Genomic DNA, 21087 nt, shown 5'->3' on the forward strand with positions numbered 1-21087 from the left:
GGCATTTGTAAATTGTCCTTCCAATAGGGCTATTTTTAAATACAGTAATGGAGATTTAAGGAATTGACATAAATGTAAAACATAAGTAAAACCACATTCTAGCCTCTATTTCAACTCCCCTCAACACACACACACACACACACACACACACACACGAAAAAGTTGAGGCCAAACAAAAATATTATGACAAAAGTTGACATTTTAGAAAGCAGAATAACATCACAAGTTCACTAATGTTACTTCCAATTGGATAGTTGTATCATTGTTTCTACTCTTGCTGATATAAAAATTTTTGTGAGTTTATGGATTTTGTAAACTACAGGATTGCTTATCAAACACTTCAAAATATTAAATGCTATAATAGTTTTACCAGGTCTTGGTAAAGTGTAACTTTTTCCAGGGAGCCCTCTCAGACCTCCCAGTCTTTATCGGTGCACCTTTATTGCGTTCCTGTGGCCACCTATACTTCCACTGTCATAGTACTCAACACAATGCTTGGCTGCCTAGTTTCTGGGCCATCGGCCCTTTAAGGACAATCCCATGTCTTTGTCATTCATCATTATATCCCACTGCCTTGACCATAATATGCCCCCAATATATTGATTTGTTACATGGTGAATAAATAAAGGAAAGTGTATTTAGGAACTAAGGCAATACTATTGCAATATTTTGTTCATTATAAACATCTTTCCAATCCTTTCAGGTTCTGAAATGTCCACAACAGACCCTCCACCGAGTGTTACAGAATCCACCCTTGACACCCAACCTTCTCCAGCCAGCAGTGTATCTCCTACAAGTAAGAATGTTTTCACACTGAGCTATTAATTTAACCCAGCAGATAATTTAACTAAGCAGATAAAATTTCAGCAAACTTGCATGGTTCATGCCTGTTTCTTAGCTATGACTTTTTTTCGGCTGAAATCAAGTTTTATTTTTTAACAGCTTTATTGAGATATAATTCACATCACATTAACTCGCCTATTTAAAATGTATGATCTAATGGTTTTTAGTATGTTCACAGACTTGTACAACCATCACCACAGCCAATTTCAGAACATTTTCATCATCTAGTAAAGAAACTCCTAAACATATTAAAGTGTCATTCTCATGGCTTCAAAGGGTTAACATAACTTCCAAAATCCTTTATTTGAAGCCCTGGGAAAATTAAGGTCAATAAATATTCAGTGAGGAATTTAAATTCTGTATTTATTATTAAATAGGTTAATAAATTGATAGTCGTTCTCCAAAACAATGTTCTCAGTGGGGAGTTTAAGAGATTGGTTGTAAAGCGGGATAGGCCAAAGGAGGTTAAAGCCTTTTAAATTTAAATTTGTTCTGGTTCAAATTAATGGTGACAAAGTTGACTGGTGAGGACTATGAATTCAGCCCTCCCATCTGAGGCATCATTAATAATGGAGGTCAGCCTGGGTCAGCAATACTATGGCAAAGGAGTGGCAGTGACTCTCAAAAGTTGTCATTGATGCAACACATCATAAATTCCCATGTCCGTGGCCTTTGTGTCTAACAAAGAACCGTGGTGACTCTCTAATACAAAAAAGTTTATATTCTATGTAAAGTAGAAGTAAGATTCATTTCTCATTTAATTAAAACTATCAATTTTTGCTCAAAATGAGAACTGAAAATGGAATAAAACAAAAGCAGTCAGTGGGAATGAACAATTCCTTTGTCTGGTAACCTTTGGCATCTAGCCTGCAGTCACTGTCATAGGTTGATACTTCTCAGAAAATGAAGCAAGTGGCAGAGAAGCTTGTAAACCACCCATCAAAAGTTTCACATCCATCTGATTTTCTCATGTTCTTAATGTTTTGTAATTTTTCTTTTCTTCTTTTTTTGAAGCCTCTTTTTCTTCTACTTTTAACTCACCACCGATCATAAACCACAGTTAATTATGGCACTTTTCATTCAACAAGTATTAGCATATTCAAAAATAATAAAACCTTAAATCTCTCTAGTATCCTGTGTATTAGTTTTCCATTGCTGCATTAAAAATAACTCAAATTTTGGCAATTTACAAAACATATATTGTCGCATATGGTTTCTGGGGGTCAGAAATTTCAGGAGCAGCCTAGCTGGAAGATGCTAACCTGGGTTCTTTCATGAGGTGCAGTCACACTGTTGACTGGGGCTTCAGTCATCTGCAGGTCTGACTGGAGCTAAAGAATCTGCTTCTAAGCTCTAGCATATAGATGATCTCAGTTCCTCAGCACATGTTCTTCTCTATAGCTCTGCATACAATATGGCAGTTGGCTTCCTCTGGACCAAGTAATTCAAGAAACAGAGTGACTAAGTCAAAAGCCATATTGCCTTTTTATGGCTTTGTCTCCAAAATTGCATGTCATTACTTCTGCTTTATTTTATCTACTAGAAGTAAGTCACTAGGTCCATCTTATACTCAAGGGGATTAGAATTAGTCTCCAGGTATCAAAGAATCTCTGAACAAATTAAAGCCACCATACCCTGTCATTTAGAAGTGTCTGCACATAAAAGGCAATGTGGTTTGAGCTTCTTTATTATGCGTGGTAGACAGAGCAAGCATTATTGTTCCCACTTGCGAGATGGGGACATTGAGATGCTGAGAGCTTAAATGATCACATACCTAGTAAGTGACAGTGTTTTGCATTCACACCACAGTCTTATGACTAAATTTAGTTCTCACTACATTAGATACCACTTTTTCTCCAGTTGGCCCAAACGTATCATGAGAACAGGAACCGTATTTGTTTTGCCTCCTAGCACAGAGTAGGCAGTCAAAAACTATTAGTTGAATAACTAACTGAATGAATGAAAGAATTAATAACAATAAGGTCCCTTCACTGTGTAGATGTTATTTAATAGACTATTTAATGCTAAAGAAAAAAGATAAAAATATATTTCTGCCTTCAGGAAGGTTGCATCTACTTGGAAGAGAAGGTATACACACATAAAAACAATAATTCAAAATAGTAAGATGAAAGGTGGTGTACTTTACAGAATTAAAATGCCCAGGGGGAGGTACAAACCCGTAAGTATTAGGCTTTGAAAGTTCTTTATGAGTTCATGGGCTCAGAAAACGTTACCTGGGAGACATGAAATAACTCGACCTTTCAAGTATATATTGTATATGTTTGACTCAGTGGAGAGCTTGAAAGAACATTCTAAACAGAGAAAACAAAGTGAGCAGTTGTGCAGTGACAAAGATGTTTATGGGCATTTGAGAAAGCATCAGTAGATAAGCTTGGATCAAAGAGGTGGTATTGTGTATTAAAAAAGCAGGGATGAAGACTGGAAAATGCAAACTAAACAGAGCTTTGATCCCCAGTTTAAGGACTCCAAATGCTATCCTTTATGAAACGGGGGAAGGACCTCATTCCACTTTATTTTAGAAAGAAAGTGATACAACTCATTCATCAAATATTTATTGAGCACCTACCTATCAGGTACTCTTGTAGGTGCTGTGAATACAGCAATGAACAAAACTGAAAAAAAAAAAATGTCCTCATAGCATTTATATTCTGCTAGTTAAAAGTAGTCATGAATTTCTTCTAGTTGAATTTTTATGGGGTTAGTCTACATACACTAAGTGCTTATATCAGTGCTTACAAACACAGTTCATACTTCTGTGACAAAATTCAAAGCAAAAGAAAGCAGTTGTTACACTTAAGAAGCCTACAATTTAATATAGGTTTAGTATTAATGAAGGAAAGAAAGCACAGTCAAGTACCATATTTGTTTAAAAGCAGGGGGGAAAATGCTACCTGATCTACTATCACACTAAGACGATATAGTTGGGAAGTCTGTGCAGAATCAAAAGACCTCCGTAAAATGAGGGTCTACCACACTGGACCTGAGGATTGTGTTAGATAAGTGGTTGTCAACCAGAGTAATTTTGCCACTCCAGAGGACCTTTGGCAGTGCTTGGAGACATTTTTGTTTGTCACAAAGAGGGTGGGAGGGTGCTACTGGCATCTAGTGCATAGAGGCCTGGGATGCTGCTAAACATTGTGCAACACAAGCCAGAACAGCCCTCACAACAAATAATCATTTGGTTCAAAATGTCAATAGTGCCAAGGCCAAGAAGCCTTGTTTCAGATCAAGGCTTAGGTGTAATTACAGTAGGTATCTCTTACTTTTCAAAATCAAATCTGGATTTCTGTCAAGATGGCAACAATAGTTTATGTGTGGAATAATTTTGTTTGATTTTTTATGTCAATAAAACTCATGTTAAACCAGTGGCAGATTATGTCTAAATAAACTTATCTTTTTGGAATAATCACTGAATTACTATTGAAAAATCCAAATTTTGTCTTGACAAACTGGAGGGTAATTGCGAAATCACGTGATGACTTCCTGCCTCAGAAGCTGGTAGGATTCACCTTTGCATGTTCTTTGAAGAAAGGAAGCGAGATGAAGCATGTCATGGAAACCAACTTCAAAGGCTGTGGTTTCATTCCAAATTCTAAGATGTAATGAGCTTTATAATCCAGTCATCATTACGAAGCTACACGTCTGGCTGCAAGCATCCAATTCTTATTTTTTCCTCGATGAAAGGATATTTTTTAAACAAATGTTGAAGGTTATGAAAGCAATATTCTTTAACGAGGGGAGGAGAACTTAATAACTCATAACAAACTGCAAGAGTTATCCAGGGAAGCCCAGCTCAGTTCAACCTGAACCAATTAGTGTTTGCTGAGTCCCAACCGCATTCTCAGTGCAGTTCAAGGAAGACAGGCTGACAAGCTAAGTGGCGAGATGAGACAAGTCCATGTGGAACAATCAGAGACACTTGATGAATCCAGGGTGGGGCTGTGCAGACACAATTCAGGAGCTTCCATAGCCTTGAGGAGAGAGCCCTGTGCCTTTCAATTCACTGGCTGTGACTCGGCTAAGAGTTGCGTAGCCTAAGAGTTGCCAACCCGGTGTGGCAATCATCCAAGACACTTATTCATGAAACTCATAAGTATGGAGTGCCTACAATGTGTCAGGGACTTTTGAGGTGCTCGGATACAGTGATGAACAAGACAGACAGGGCTCCTGTTGCTTACAGAGCTTATAATCCTGTGTGACCCATTTGCCTTGCCTCCTATTTTACTGCCCACCAGTCCCTTTCGCTCTGCCTCCTATTGTTATGTCTGCACATGACCCTTAGACCTGATGATGTTGATTTTAATATTAAGCCCTTTCTAATGACTTAGCTGGTCCTCACTATCTGGGTCTTTCTACTCCTGGATACTTAGAGTAAAACGCTAGGTCCAGTCTGCCTCTAATCCTCAGCCAGCACCCCAGGTAGACAGAACTTATCCTTGCCAAGTGGATGATCAGGCACTGAGGGGCACAGACCAAAGGAAGCAACTGCCCAGGGGATGCAACAAAACTACTGATTTATGAGTAAGAATGTCAGAAATGGTGGGGGATCAACCCAGAAGACATGTCATTAGATGAGATTAGAAGAAAGTAGATCAGAAGTTCAGCAGTTGATAGGGGTATTGGATTCTAATGTTAACAGGGGAATGCCAGAGAGAGTCTGCAAGGCAGTGAGAAGGCTCCAGTGATTTGTTTGTGACAGCAACTTCTGACCCCTTTGCTAGTCATGTCATGCCTGTGTTCAGGTGCCAACAGGGCACCTCAATTGCTGTTCAATAGTTTCTGCCGTTATCAATATGTATCTGCTGCTGAAAAGTAAGAAAAGTCAGTGAGTGCTGGGGGAAAGGAAGGGGAATCAGGGAAGTCTTCACACAGGGTCTGGAAGAAAATACTGACTCAGGTGGAAGAAAGATGAGAAATGGATCTTCACATTCTCATCATAAGCAAAGGCATAAAACAAAATGAGCGCAGGACATGAGAAGACAAGCAGGAGTTCTGACATTGCTTGTTGGGAGAAGGGTAAGGGTTGATTAGGTGGGGTGGAACAAGGTAAAGATGAACTTCAACTCATTTAGCCCCAGTTCATAGCCCACAGCCCAACATGTCTCCTTTATGCTGGGCTGAAGGTCAGTGCCCACGTTATCCTAACCACGCAGATTGATGAGGCTGACTCAAATGTGTTTAGATGTAGCTGAAGGCCTGTGTTGTCTAGTTAATGTCACTACTGTGTTTAAATGTCAACTAATGGGCTATGAATTGGGGCTGTGATCTGAACAACAAATAGCCAGTATGGCTTTTTTAGTATGTGGGAAAATGTCAGGAAAACAGAAGCTATGTATATGTTAGGTGATAGTTGCAAGAGCAGGGAGCAAGAAGACTAAATGATACAGATTTAAAGTGGTTTCAGTTTATTTTCCGTGATCACAAAGGTGGTTAAAAAAGTGATATGGTCTGAACTAGAATGGGCATTGGTAGAAATGGAGAGTGCTGCAACAGGAGGCCTACCAGGATTGTTTGCATAAATGCAGGGGCTAAATAAAAGGTTTTCAGAGAACAATCATACAAGGACCTTTCCATTTTTTTCCTAGCAATTACATAAAAATGTTTACCAACTGACATGATTGTATAATAACACTAAGCAAAAATATTAATATTTGTTGGTTGCCTCCAATGTGCATGGACTGTTCTAAACTAGTAAAGGTATTTTCTCATTGAATCCTCCCAACAACACAATTACTTAGGTGCTATTATTATCCCACTTTACAGATGAAGATACTGAGGCACAAAGAGGTTAAGTAACTCACCCAAAGTCCAGCAGAAAGTAGATGAGCCAGTATTGAGCCCAGACAGACTTCAGACCTTGAGTCCTACTGTCAGAGAGTACACGGTTGGTGCTGAATAAATGTCTTTAGACACTGAATAAATCCCTTTTAGTGTGAAGCTGTTATAGGTCTCAGGAAAAGGTCAAACATGACAGCTATGCTTACATTAATCTCTCCCTTTTTTAGACCAGTGTTTTCCTGAGACATGCAGCATCTGAGAGTGAAGCTAGCATTTCCTCAGTTGGAAATAAATTAAAGAAACCCTTCCTGCATTTGTAGCCCAGCCGCCCCCCCACCACCATCAACACTTTTTATCATGTAATTCTCACTGTAGGTATGAATCTACAGAATCCATACAAAACTCCAATGCTTTTCCTTGAATCCTAGGAAATTCTGTTTATCGTATCTTTTTTACCACCTTCCACCTGGGGCACACAAAACAGACTGTTGAAAGGATTTCTCTTTTTTCTTTATCTGTCACCTGTAAGTCAAGCTCAGCCTTCTTGATGACTAGTTTACATTGCATATTTGTCTATTCAGTTATTCCCCTTTGGGGTGAGGTTCCTCAGGGTAAAAGCTAGCGGATGACCTATTTTTCAGTTTATTTCATAATTATTGAGTATCTACAAGTTCACCACATGATGCGTGATGAGTTCTGTCCTGTTTACTGTCATCTTCCCCAAGGGAGTCCTGAAACCCTTTCTGGACCAGTAATCCAGCAATACACATTATTATTCCCCATTTAGTCAGCACATGTCCTGAACAATCTGCCTCCCACATGAAACCAATTTTATGCAGGGTTTAGGTTTAGGTTTCACACCACATGTCTCCTTTATGCTGGGCTGAAGGTCAGTGCCCACGTTATCCTGACCACGCAGATTGATGAGGCTGATTCATATGTGTTTAGATGTGGTTGAAGGCCTGTATTATCCAGTTAATGTCACCACTGTGTTTAAAGGTTCTTTGTGCTGCAGGTAAATTGATGGAGAGCAATTACACATTTGTCCAGAAACTAGATGGATAAGTCTAAGTCTGTGCTATGCCAATAGGTGCCGTAGTGATAGAATGAAAGGCCAAATGGAAATATTTCTATTTTAGAAAATAAGTTAAATTTTTAGGTTCAGTTTTACATTGGAGTAAGGTAAAATCTTAGATGACAGCGTCTGACTAACCAGATAAGTTAACCAGCAGCTTGAAACTTACAAATAACTTTTACCTTTGTACTTTGTTGATTAAATAAGCTAAACTGGGTAGGTTAGCAAAAAATAATTTTTACTTTTTCCATTCTTCTCTGTTCAAATGAGATCTATTGAATAATTTTTTCTTGGCCTCTAAAAGAAATTTCCAACAGATTACTTCGCTTTTTTTGGTAATTTTCATACAATAAATGTCATCTGGTCCCTTTCAGCCTCAAGAACAGACTGTGTCAGTAATTAAAAACTCTTGTCAAACGTAATCTCAAAACGCAAAAAAGTGAATTTAGTCCAGAACTTCTTTCCTCTCCCTTCCCCCAAGTGTGGGTCTAACTCAACTTGGAAAGACCGGGATATGTGAAGTGGGGGTATGGAAGAGACAGGGAATGTCTCTGATTCCCTAGCCTGGCTCCATCCTCTCCTCCACTCCTAGCTGCTGGCTTGGGCCCCTCTTTATGGGGCATGGGCATAAGAAGAAGAAGGGAGAGGTAGGTAAGGAAGGACCTTGCTTAATAGGCTGGCTGTAATCTGACTTAGGTGTCCTCTGGATGAGGAGAATAAAAATTGCCATATTGACTTCATGGGGCACTCTGGCAGGTTTTTCAGAAATCCCTGACTGTCCTATGACTGCTTCCCTTGGTGCAGGCCATGCCTCTCTTCTGGTCTTCTACTTGCTTCTCCCTGCAGCCTCTAAACTTCTGAAGGTCAGCTCCTCTTGGGGGCTTCTTTGCTCCTCTAGGTGTTCTTCCTGAGTGAGATTATTTTCATGGCACCCTATTATATCTGGAAAAATATGCACCTTTGCCTACTCTATGGAGAAAGTGCTCCTCTTCACCAGTGTGGCCCTGTCTCTCTTCTCCGTGCCCATTCAGAGCTGCTAACCAACCATGGACTCCTCATGTAGCCTCTCCAGCCTGAGTAAGGCACCATGCCCCTTTGTCCTAAATTGCAGGACACACAGGTCAAGAGATCTGAGTAGTTCTCCCAGATCCACACTTTACTTGGTCTAAAGTGAAGGAGCGGATTCTTCTTCATCTTCTCCATGAGGGAGGGCCTGATGCACAGGACCCTTCAAAGGAACACTTAGCCACACTGCTCCCACTCCATCACACAGCTTTGAGGTTGATGATAGACCAGCACTGACAGGTCCCACTCCACACTGCCTCACATGTCCTGCATAGGTGGGCTAGAACCCTGCTTTCAATGTGAGGTGGCTTGTGCCCTGTGCTATGGTTCTTAACCTTTGGAACCTCATCTGAAATGAAGGTACAAGGATTCCATTTTAAAATTTTATTCTGCATGATCCATTGAAGAGTTAAAGGAAATAAAGTGAAAATGAAGCAAACATGATGAGGTGATGGTTAACGCACTGAGAGGATCCACAGAAAGCTGTAGTTCTTAGCAATAGTGTGATGGATGGAAAATAAACACTGAGTTCTAGAAGCATTGACCAAAGGTGAGGATGCTTGAGGAATATGAAGGGAGACAGGAGAATGGAGAAAAGGGAAAGTTTTCGTGTGGGTGGTTCCTTCCTCTAAGGGTGATTAAAAGCAGCAGAAGAGACTAAGCAAACAAAATACCTACATAGCACTTGGTTCACAGTAAGTGTTAACATGTTGTATTCTATTATTAGACCCTCTAAATCCATTCGGAAATACAGTAAGAACCCAAAGTAGGAAATAGAATGGCTGATTAACCAGTCTGTCTTTGTCTAAGGGGTATGTATGTGTGTGTGTGTGTGTGTGTGTGTGTGTGTGTGTGTTTTAATAAAAATAATATAGGTTTAGAATAAAAGCAAATAATCTAGGTTTAGAATTATGTGCATCCACTTGAGACAGATACTGATGTAAACAAAACCAGGCTCACAAGGACCAAGGTCTAGTGAGGGGAGGAGGGAAGCGGGCAGTAAAGAGGAGTAGAAATCTACAGTTAGCATAAAAAGCCACATTATACCCTACTTGTTATATCCCCCATGACTGCACTCTCCCTTCTCTTGCTTTGCTCAGTCAAGCTGGCCTCCTAGCTTTTTCTTTAGCATGACAGGGTTTCTCTCATCTCAGGGCCTTTTGACCTTATTTCCTATGCCTGAAAACTTCTTCCCCCAAATATCTATATGGATCACACCCTCATCTTCTCGAAATTTTTGTTCAAATGTCACCTTATCGATGAGGTACTCCATGACCATCCTATTTTAAATTGCAGCTGCCTCCCACCCCACTTCTTGTTCTCCTTTTTTGGCTGTATTTTCTCCATAGCACATTTTAACACCGTCTGTAAGTTACCTGTTTGGCTCCTCTCCACACACAAAAACGTAAATCTGATGAGGGCAGTGTTTTTTATCTTATTTGTCTACTGACATAGCTGTACCACCTAGAGCAATGATAACACATGGTTATCAATGTGTTGATAATTCGGTAAATGTTTTTTAAATGGAGAATTTTTTTAAGTACAAAAAAAAGAAGAGATTAACAAAGGAAGGCTTTAAGGAATGCAGAGGATATCTCCCTTAAAAAAAGCCATCTGACTAGGGCTGACGTCTGCATAGTCTTATGACAGGAAGCTGAAAGGTGATGGTGGGACAGGAAGAGAAGCTACCAAAGGCCTGCTATTCTGGGCGGTTGTATGCTAGACATCATGAGTGAGCTCTTCCATGACTAGGCCCTGGTTCTGATGATGCATGCTGCAGTAAGGCTAACTACAGTTATAAGGCCACCAGAATGGAATAAATATGGTCTTTAATGTCAGACAGGCTTGGGTTCAGTTCCTGTCTCTGCCACCTACAGGCTCTGTAGCCTAGAGCAAGTCATTCTGATGGCAGCAGCTGCCCGACTGGACCAGCTGCTGTGAGGATGCCAGCTGCAGCGAGGGAGGCGTGACTGGGACTGTGGAACCCCCGGAGGCTGGGAACAGGAAGGAGCCTGCCCCCTACTGACTTGGTGGGGTAGGAGCCCTGGGCTCTCAGGGCAGCTGTAGCCACCCAGCTGCAGTTCCGTACCCTGGCATCCCAGGGCTCTCAGGGGCTGGGAACACCCCCACTTCTGCAGGCTCCGAAGGGCCTTCTTCCACTCCCTGGACTCTTGCTACTCCTAGCACCTGCTCCAATTTCGGAGCAAGGTCGAGGTTCAGCCCAGGCACTGTCGCAACCTGGCCAGGTGTGTGCATGCTTGGGGCAGCACTCATACACCAATCCCCCACCTTGGCCCCCTCTGGACTTTGGGCACCAAGGAGCACAGGAGGAAGGCAGCAGGTGGGGGTGGGCTAAGGCAGCTGGATGCAGGTCTGCAGGTGCCCTTTGGTGCAAACAGCCTGGGCTATGGAAGGCATGATGACAGTGGGAGGCTGACTAGGTTTCTGAATGGAAAGGCGTAGGTCCCCAGTGAAACCCCACCTTCAGGCTAGGGATGGCCTGAAGCCTGGGAGCTGGGCTGCCAGTTCCAGGTGAAGTCCATGGATATGAGTGATAACTTCACTGATGACCATTGGATCAACTGGATAGTGCTTTTTCCAGGCCCGCCTATGGCCATCCATGGACCAATCACCATGCGCTTTCTCCCTTCTAATCCCATGAAAAACTGGGGACTCAGTCAGACTCAGACAGAAGTCAAGACTACCAGCTGTGAGACGGAGCTACCTACTATGGGTCTCCTCGTCCAGACCACTTGCCTGCAGAAAGGAGCTACCCACTACAGGTCTCCTCTCCACTGAGAGCGGGACACTCACTTGGAGAGCCTGCCTGTGGAAAGGAACTACCCACTTCAGGTCTCCTGAGAGCTGTTCTGTGGCTCAGTGAAGCTCCTCTCCACCTTGCTCACCCTCCAGTTGTCTGCATACCTCATTCTTCTTGGAGGCGAGACAAGAACTTGGGACCTACTGAACGACGGGACTGAAATAGTTGTAACATAAACCGGGCTGAAACACACCTCCCACCTGCTCACCACATTGCAAGCAATGAGAAAGAGAGAAGAGCTGTGGCCCTTTGGGGAGCCCAGACCTAAGGCCCCCTGAGCCAGATCTGTAACACCCTCTTTGGAGCTCTACAGTTCCTGGCATCTCTAAGCTTTCAGGTGCCACAGTGTTCCCCTTGCCCAGACACCAGTGACCGCAGCAGAAACCGCTTGCAATACATCTGGTCCAGCAGCAGCCTCACACAGAGTCAGCACCCATGCTGGAGCCTGGAGCTTACCACTCTGCCTCAGCAGCCAGTGTGCCTGGCTGTGTGCAGTGGCCAGACCTCACGCTGACTCGTTCACACACCCCTTACTGCTCTGCACCTGGCTCACCCTTGGCAGGTGTGGGATCCAGGCTGGTAGCACAGACCAAGCACAGCCTGCCGAACCAAGTGGGTGGAACAAGCCCAGAAGTGTGAGCAATACCCAGGCAGAAGGCACCACTGGCCACAGAATTTCTGGCTGGCAAAGCGACACCCCAAGGATCCTGTGACAATTTCATCTCTGTAGTAGTTTCCTTGTCTTAAATAAATGAGAGTAACATTATCTGGTTCATATGATTATTATGAGAATCAAATGTGAAAGTGTATAAAAAACAAAAATGAAGGTACGACTCATACTGTCCAGTCTGAGAAGAAATGTCATGAGTCTAGTAAGCAAAAACCATCTCAAAATAAATCAAGACCTTTATTTGTAATTTTTAATTCCTTGAAGAAGGAACCAATGACCAAAATTATTTCTCTCTTTTTTTAAGTTACCAGTATATCCTTTATGCTCCCCTTATGCTACTTTGCAACTGCTCACTTGCTTCTTTTATTTGTCATATAGTAGGTCCATATTAAATTATCTTTAAAATCTATGTTGTTTGGAAAATATTTCAGCATTTCCCAAAAGTTAGCCAAACATAGATCTTCTAGCCTTCCTCTACCTTTCCTTTCTCTAGCAATTAGGTCACCAGGAAGACTGGCAAGAGTATAGATTAAGAGATTCAGTTTTGCTTAACGATGTCATATGGAGATGACCAAAATTAGCTCTTTTAGAACATGTTTCTGTCTGCCCACTCAATTCAGCACTGACTGGAGCTGTCTTCTAACTTAATTGAATTTCCAGTGATAGCGTAAAAGGGGGGCGTTATTTTATTTTAGTGAGAAAATTTTTAAAGAGTTAAAATAGAAATGGGCCAGGAAGGCTTCAAACCTCCTCGTGCAACCTCATGGCCATTTCTGAACTAGTATAAACAAAACATTTTGTGTGAAGTAGTGTTTACCTCTAAATTTCATCTTATTTCCTGGAGACATGGGTCATTATAGTATAACTCTGGATACTTGCAAGATTTAATAATACTAAACATTCACATTGAAGAAGGAATAAACGATCAGCAAACAAAGCCATCAACTCCCTATCACAGAGTTTGGCATCTTACTTGCCTATATAGTATCTCATGATTTAGAACACACTATTGAATATCGAAGAGATTTTGCTATGTTGTGAAATACAAACTTAGCCTTAAAATGAAAGGTACAAAGCAAGCTTTCTCACATCTGGAAATACATGATCAATATGAATCTTTCAAAAACATGGCTATGAGGAATGCAAATAAAATATTTTAAATTCTCTACATGATATCAAGAGACAGTCAGACATGTTCTTATATAGTTACAGAATCTCCAGGTCAGGTTTTAAGAAGGGACTTTTTAAAACAAAACAAAACTCCTAAAAAATAAGCAGTGTTGCTGCACCCTGTGCCACAGTTTGATCACTGTTCTCCTGCTGCTGCTTATGTCTTGGATATGCACTTTGGCAGGTAACACCCCACCTAGCTCTCACATCCAGTTCAACTCAGCACATGGAAAAAACACCCTGAGGGTTTGTAAAAGCCCAGTCCTGGAATGGACAGGTGCCAGAAATGGCTATTACTAATCCATGATATGTGAGACCACACACTAGGCCTTTGCACTGGCTATGCCCTCTGCCTGAAAGCTCCCACCCTCCCTCCACTGGCCACAATCTCCCACTACATTCCTTGGGAAAGCTTTCCTGGGACTCTGGGTGGGCCATCCCCCCTTTAATATGTTCTAGTGTTTGAATTGGCTTACGTGATCCTCTGCTTGATGTCCATCTCCTCCGTGAACTTAAACTCCAGGAAAGCAGTATTCCCAGTACCAAGCACAATGCCTGAAATATAGAGACTTCCAGATATTTGTTGAACAAATGAAAGAATGTATGCAGGGAGTAGCAAGAGAGGACTATGTGAAGATTGTTAGAGATCAGGTCATGGAGTATGAAGGGGCCTTAACCTTGAACCATAGTGTAAAGTGGAAGAGAGAGGGGTAGATTTAATTTATCTAGGAACTACATAGTTCTCTAAATAACTTTAACTCTGAATTCTACATAATGAGTGAGGTCTCATAGTAAAGGAATCATTCTCTCAATAACCTGTGCAAGTTGGTTCGGACCCTCAAGTGGAAGTCTAAAGAATATTCAGCTGGAGACCAATACGAGCGAAATAACTTTGTGCTCCCTGGGGAAAGAGACTAAGAGACTAGGTATCATTGATCCTTTTGTTCCCCACCCTTGGCATGTATTCAGCCCTCAGTGTACTCCACAGTCTTGTGTGTGAGAAGGGTAAAGCAGCATAGATGTCTAAGTTGGGGCAGAGACATAGTCACACAAGGATTAAGGCAGCATGCATTCCTCAGCACGTTTCTCCCTCAACAAGGTACCTAAATAACATAATAGGTAGAATCAAATGAATGAGTTCTCCTTCTCCTGCAGTAAACCTTGAGAAATGATTTATGTCACATTATTTTCTGATCTCCAGAAGAGAACATTTAACCAGTCATTTTCATATAAATGAAATTCCCAATCAAGTTGTACTTCATCAGGATTCCTGAGATTCCTGCCAGAATTAAATCACATGTCCTGGTCAGTGCCAGCACCCAGTGCGGGCAACCAGGCTGGCATAGGAAAATGTCTGTTGCTTGCAGGTAAGATATATTTTTAAAGGCAGCTGGCAGTTGCTTCTTAGACTGAGATTTCTAGGTAGTGGTCATGTAGTTTACAAATAAATATTAAGTTCTTTGATGTTTATTTCCTAGATCTTTTTCATCATCTTCATTATGACTATTGTTATCATAGCACCACTGTTAAAAACAATTCCTTTGAATTTACTTACCAAGCCTCTCAGCAAATACTTTTGGAGGTTAATTTCAGCATGAGAGAGAGAAGGGAGGGGAGGAAGGAGGAAAGAACCACCTTTATTCATTAGGAAGAGCCTGTCATATCTCTCAGTATCTCACAGTGTTCAAATTACTTACACCTAATTTATTTATTTTCTTCTCTATATTTTTACCTTGTCTTGTCCCAAAAGGAATATGAAGTAACTTTAAAAATACGTAACAATACAATTTTGAAAAGAGGTAACTGAAGGAATTGCTGCAGAGAGAAAAAAGCAAAGTCTTCTCAATGAGAGAAATAAAATTATAAATCACTTGGTGATCCATAGATTTGTAAAATGGTATAACAAGGCAGTTGTCCAGAAGCACAGCTGCTCTTAATGCAGAGACAGCCTGGAGACTCTCCTCTAGAGGGCGTGGTGGAGCACAGTCCCAGGAACTTTCTCACTCTAAGTGAACAATGGCGACCCCACCCTTCCCCGCATCGTATTAGACTGTCATCTAGTGTCAGCCAATGGGAAAATCCTCAGTATTATATAAGAGGAATTCCACAGTGACTAGGAATGTGGTTTCAATACTCAGTTCAAAGCAATCTACAAAAGCATCATATATGCTTTACGTAGTCAATCTTGTGCATTTTTTTCTATTAATACAGCCTTTGATGAATGGTGGGAGGCAGTGAGCTAGAAGTTAAAATTACCGCACAAGAATCTGGTACCGATGGCTCAGTGGGATAGCAGAGGAAAAGAATTGTAGGTGATTCTGCCAGTGAGAAGTTACTACCCTACCACAAAGCTAATGCCCCAGCCTACTATCACACTCTTTATTTCTATTAGCTCTTTTCTAGTACAACACTTTGGAATGTAGTTCTTGACTTGAGCCAGGCTGAAGAAGAAGGAATGAGTTGCCTTAGATCAACTTTCTTCCAAAAAGACCAAGGAAAATGGGACAATTGTGGAACTCCTCAGGAGATTCAAGTGGCCTATAGTTAGAATATGCTGGTATTAACATCTGATAAACTGCAAGTGACCTGTTTTACAGTTTCTAAGACATACTTTTTAGCATTTACTGAATGCCAGGCACTCTTCTAAGTATTTTGTATGTATGACTCTTTTAATCATGGAGGCACGGTGGGTAAGTATCTTTTTATAGTTCATTGATACGCTGCTTTGCAAAAAAAAAAAAAAAAAAAGGTTATCATTGCTGACCTCTGAATGTGAACTACTTATAAATGCAAAAACCACAATGCCAACTTATTCATTTGATTTGATTGCCCATGTTCTCTATTTAAGACATTCTCTTTCACATAATTGAGGTACCAGGAAAGCTGGCTGCCCTTCACTACTAACTAAAGTTTGAGGATGAGTGAACATACTGGCTAAGATACTGTAAGGATATTTTATAGGATACTTTACACATTATACAGCATTCTTTTTATGACGATCTGGGGAAAAGTTTCTTTTTAATCACAACAAAAAGAATAACTTTTTCTCTCGCTATTCATAATAATACTGTTTCTAACTTATTATATTCATCAATCATGTAACCTCTACTGTTTATTTCTTAGCATTTGCTACCAGAAATGTCAGACCAAATGTGGGGCCCACATCTACTAACAGCATAGGACATCAGGAAATGCACTTTGTCCACTATCCCTGTTTAGGTTTCAACAGGACTCAACATAATTTTTCTACTATATTTTCCTTGTTCCTATTTTGCCTTTCTGCTTTTATCTTCTTGTATTGCACATTGATATAAACCACCTTAAATACATTTTGGAACAAAGGAGAAATACACACAAAATGTACTCAAAATTTTTCTTTCCAAGAGATATAAACATGATTTCAACGGACTGTGGCTGGATATTTTTCTTCTTCTTTAATCTACCTTGCTATATATAATAGCTCTAAAATATAGAGGTATTTTCAAATGAATATGAATCAGTCTTTCATTTTGGAGGAGTGAGGAGGAAGGAAGAGAATGTACAATTATGGAGTATAAAGATGGAGAAATGACTTTGCAAACTAACAACTGAAGTAAATATGAAACCATATTTAGTATGTGAAGATATATTTTCACAATTGTATTTGTGAAAATTCACTATAAGGTAAGTTTCATGAGAGCAGGGACCCTGTCTTCATTGTTTATTGCTATATCCCCAGCATGCGGAATAGAGTGGCATACGGTAGACACTGATATAATATATTTTGAAAGTATGAATATAATACATTTAGAATTAGGAGAACTGGGTTAATAGCAAAGAAATGATATTGGATATTATTCCTTTTGGATTCAGTTTCATCATTTATAAAATGAGGCTATTCGCTAAGATTCTTTCCAACTCTAATATTCCAGGCTCTTTTTAAATGTAGTGGCATAGTTAAACATATGAACGTAAATACATATAATAATTTGGGAATTTTATTTTCAAAATAGGATATCCAGCTACGTCTTCAGTGACCCTTGCAGATGTGAGTGCCTTGAGGCCAAACACTACTCCTCAACGTGAGTTCAGCAAGGTTTTCCTCCATGAGTGGAAAGAGACAACATACTCACAAGTTTTACTACTGCTTCTATAATGTTGACGTTTCAGTAAACAGCTGTATTTTTCATTTGATGTTTGTTAATATCTTGGTTTTGAGTTACTCTATGGTGACTACATATTGATATGACAATTTCTATAATCTTAAAAAATAAGGGGTGATGATTTGTTATTATATTGTACCTTTTATTTGTCAAGGGATTTTAAGGTAATATTAAACTAGTCTTCACAATACTCTCAGTGATCTGAGTTTGTGACAAGAACAGAAAAAGAATACAAATCAGTGGCAAGCTGGCATTAACCTACAGAGCTTTTGCTTAATATGCCAGCTAGTATTCCTGCATAGGGAAGCACATTTTCAATTTCAGATTTCCCCAAAGTCACATAGATTAAAAATTTTGTGCATCAAAGCAAAGTTAAATTACAGCTTTCTAAAAAAGCTGGATTCTGAAAATAATTTTGTCTTTCAGCCAGCAGTTCCAGTGTGACTACCCGAGACTTCAACTACCCCTGGACCTCCAGTGGGACAGATGCCAAAAAATGTTAAGTATAATCGTGGGTTCCTTGAGTCCTCTGGACTTCAGTCATTCATCCGACACACATATTGAACAACATCTATGTGCTTTGTTTGTAATAATATTTGCAAATGTTCACAAAGCATCTGTCATGTTTAAAGTATTGTAGATGCTGAGAATACACCCATGGACAAAAGAGATCTAAGCTCCAAATTCTGATGAAGGGGAAACAGACAAGTGGTGATAAGTTATATGGGAAAAAAAAGCACAGGAGGGAAACAGTGGGAATCGAGAGTGAGGGGTTGCCATTTTAAATGAGTGATCTCGAAAGGTCTTGCTGAGGAAGGTGACATCTGAGCAATGCTATAACCAGTCAACCCTAAGAGCAAGCTGTGAGTATATCTGGGGAAAGAGCAAACTAGCTAGAAAATGCGCATCAGTAATAAAAATGAAAAGACGGAGACCAACGTGAAGCCAGAAATTGTTTCATTGTTACTTTTAATCTGGCCAACTAGCAGTAGAGTCTGTGGGTGCTGCTTTAGCAGGTACAGACAGGGTCCAAAGAAGAAATATATTGCCTCTTAGGGGGATTAGACAAGGATCAGTGTGGTGGGGAAGGGGTAAGGAAGGAGACTGGAGCAAAAGAAGACAGGACAATGGATGCCCCAGGGCCAGAACTCTGAATTTAAATGCTAGACCCTTTGCCACAAAGGGTAATGTGTATGCCCCTTTGGAAAGCATTTAAGTTTCACAGTTAAAACCTTTAAAAGTATTTTGTATACGCTTGCTCCCTCATTCCTGGGAACTTGTCCTTAGGCAAGAAAGGGAGAAAAAGAACATGAATAAGACTGTTCTTTGTAGCATTATTTATTTATTTTATCTTTTTAATGGCCCTCAGGCTCACAGATTTGGATTAATCATAATATTTAATTCATGAGACACATTCGTCATTGGTCGATGCATGACCCTCTGTAATTTAACATTTTTCTTTTAATAAATATGTTAATAATGTAATAGACACCTGTGAACCCAGTACCCAAATACAAGAATTGAAAAGACAGTATTCAGAAGGGGGACCATAGAAAGAGATCTAAAAATAAATTAAACTTAAGTGTCTATCAAAGATGGTATGGCAGATTACTGTGAAAAGAGGAGACTGTTCAGCAAAAGGACCTAGTAATAGTGATTACTGATAAGAAAAAAAAAAATAATATGTACCCCTGCCATGCACATTACACAAAAATAACTCTATATAGTTTAAGATCTTTATGTCAAAAGCAAAACATTAAAACATGTGATAAAATAAATGTGAATTTCTTCCTGCTTTGGAGTAGGGAAGGGCTTAACAAAGAGACATAACCATAAAAAATACATAAAAATTAGAGTAAAATTAAGAAACTTGGGTTAATCAAAAGACATCTTTAAAAAAGTAAAACAAAAAGCAAGCTGTAATCTGGGGAAGATATTTGCCATGCATATAATTGATAATGAATCAGGAATATATAATTGACTAAGGATCAAAATTTTATATCAAGAAATTACAAAGAATGCCTACAAATTAATAACAAATATGACAAAATGAACAAAAGTCACACCACAAAACATGAAACATACGTAGATAGAAACATCTAAAGAAATGCTCAGTCTTGGTCAGGACTGGTGGCTCACGCCTGTAATCCCAGCACTTTGGGAGGTCAAGGTGGGTGGATCACAAAGTCAGGAGATCAAGACCATCCCGGCTAACATGGTGAAACCCCGTCTCTACTAAAAATACAAAAAATTAGCTGGGCATAGTGGCAGGTGCCTGTAGTCCCAGCTACTCGGGATACTGAGGCAGGAGAATGCCACGAACCCAGGAGGTGGAGCTTGCAGTGAGCAGAGATCATGCCACTGCACTACAGCCTGTGTGACAGAGTGAGACTCCGTCTCAAAAAAAAAAGAAAGAAAGAAAGAAAGGAAAAAAAAAAAGAAAATCTCTGTCTCTCTGACAATCAGGAAATATAAATGAAGACTAGAATTAGAAAATCATTTTACATGTAATCAATTTACAAAAATTAAGAAATCTGATATTGCCAACTATTAAATAGGATTTATCCAACATCCTATTGTCATAATTTCTTATATGTTACTGATAGTACCATCACTTTCCACCGTCCTTTGGCATTGCATTTTAAAGCTGAACATGTGCATACCTACAATCCAACAATTCTATTCCTAGATATAAACATCCCTCCAGAATTAGTACATGTATGCATGAGATATGCACACAAATGTTTGGAGGAAACACTGTTCATATAGCAAAAACTTTAAGTAATCTAAATGGCCATAGTCAGGAGGACAGATAAATAAATTGTAGTATACTAATAAAATATAATATTAGAGAGCAATGAAAAATAAGTGAATGACAACCATATACAACAGCATGAATGAATCTTAATAACATTATGTTGAATTAAAAAGTAAATACCAAATAAAAGCATATGGCATATTTTCTAATGAAATTTTAAAGCAAGTATAATCAAACACCATATGCCTTAGACATAATATGTGATACAAAATTTTAAGCTTTATAAGTGAATAATAATTATAAACATTCAGGACAGCATTTGCTTTTGATGGAGATATAAGGGATGAGACAGGGAGAAAACATTTATGGTGTTATTGATAGTAACCCAAAATCTGTGTACAGGAGTAGGAGTAAGAGGGTGTTAGGAGTAAGAGGATATTAAGAGGGTGAAAAATATGTTCAGTAATAAGAAATGGCAAATAGGATAACTCAATGAAATACTATGAAGCCAGCCAAAACAATAGCCATAACCCTGATCCATTCCTCTTCACTGGGCAAGACCTCGCAGCTAGGGCCTCCAGCCACCCCCACCCAGCTGTATTCTATGGACAGAACTCTGATGTCTCCCTGGGACAGAGTGCCCCATAGGAGGGGTGGGTCATCACCTTGGTTGTTTGGATGACTCAGCCCTTCCAGCCCGCAGGCATTGGAAAGTCCAAACTGAACAGAGCAGAGGCAGTTCCA

General features: G+C 40.0%; 1 protein-coding gene across 1 annotated transcript in view; it reads left to right on the forward strand.

The window, feature by feature from the left end:
* Nucleotides 1-21087, forward strand: part of CD96 (CD96 molecule) — a 113779-nt gene that overhangs the window by 56780 nt on the left and 35912 nt on the right. Inside the window, exons 8-10 of the mRNA XM_025376224.1 lie at nucleotides 704-796; nucleotides 17436-17504; nucleotides 18012-18083. Of these exons, the coding sequence (XP_025232009.1) occupies nucleotides 704-796; nucleotides 17436-17504; nucleotides 18012-18083 (234 nt within the window). The remainder of the gene's footprint in view (nucleotides 1-703; nucleotides 797-17435; nucleotides 17505-18011; nucleotides 18084-21087) is intronic.

The sequence above is a fragment of the Theropithecus gelada genome, chromosome 2, assembly GCF_003255815.1.
Source record: "Theropithecus gelada isolate Dixy chromosome 2, Tgel_1.0, whole genome shotgun sequence".
Taxonomy (NCBI): Eukaryota; Metazoa; Chordata; class Mammalia; order Primates; family Cercopithecidae; genus Theropithecus; species Theropithecus gelada.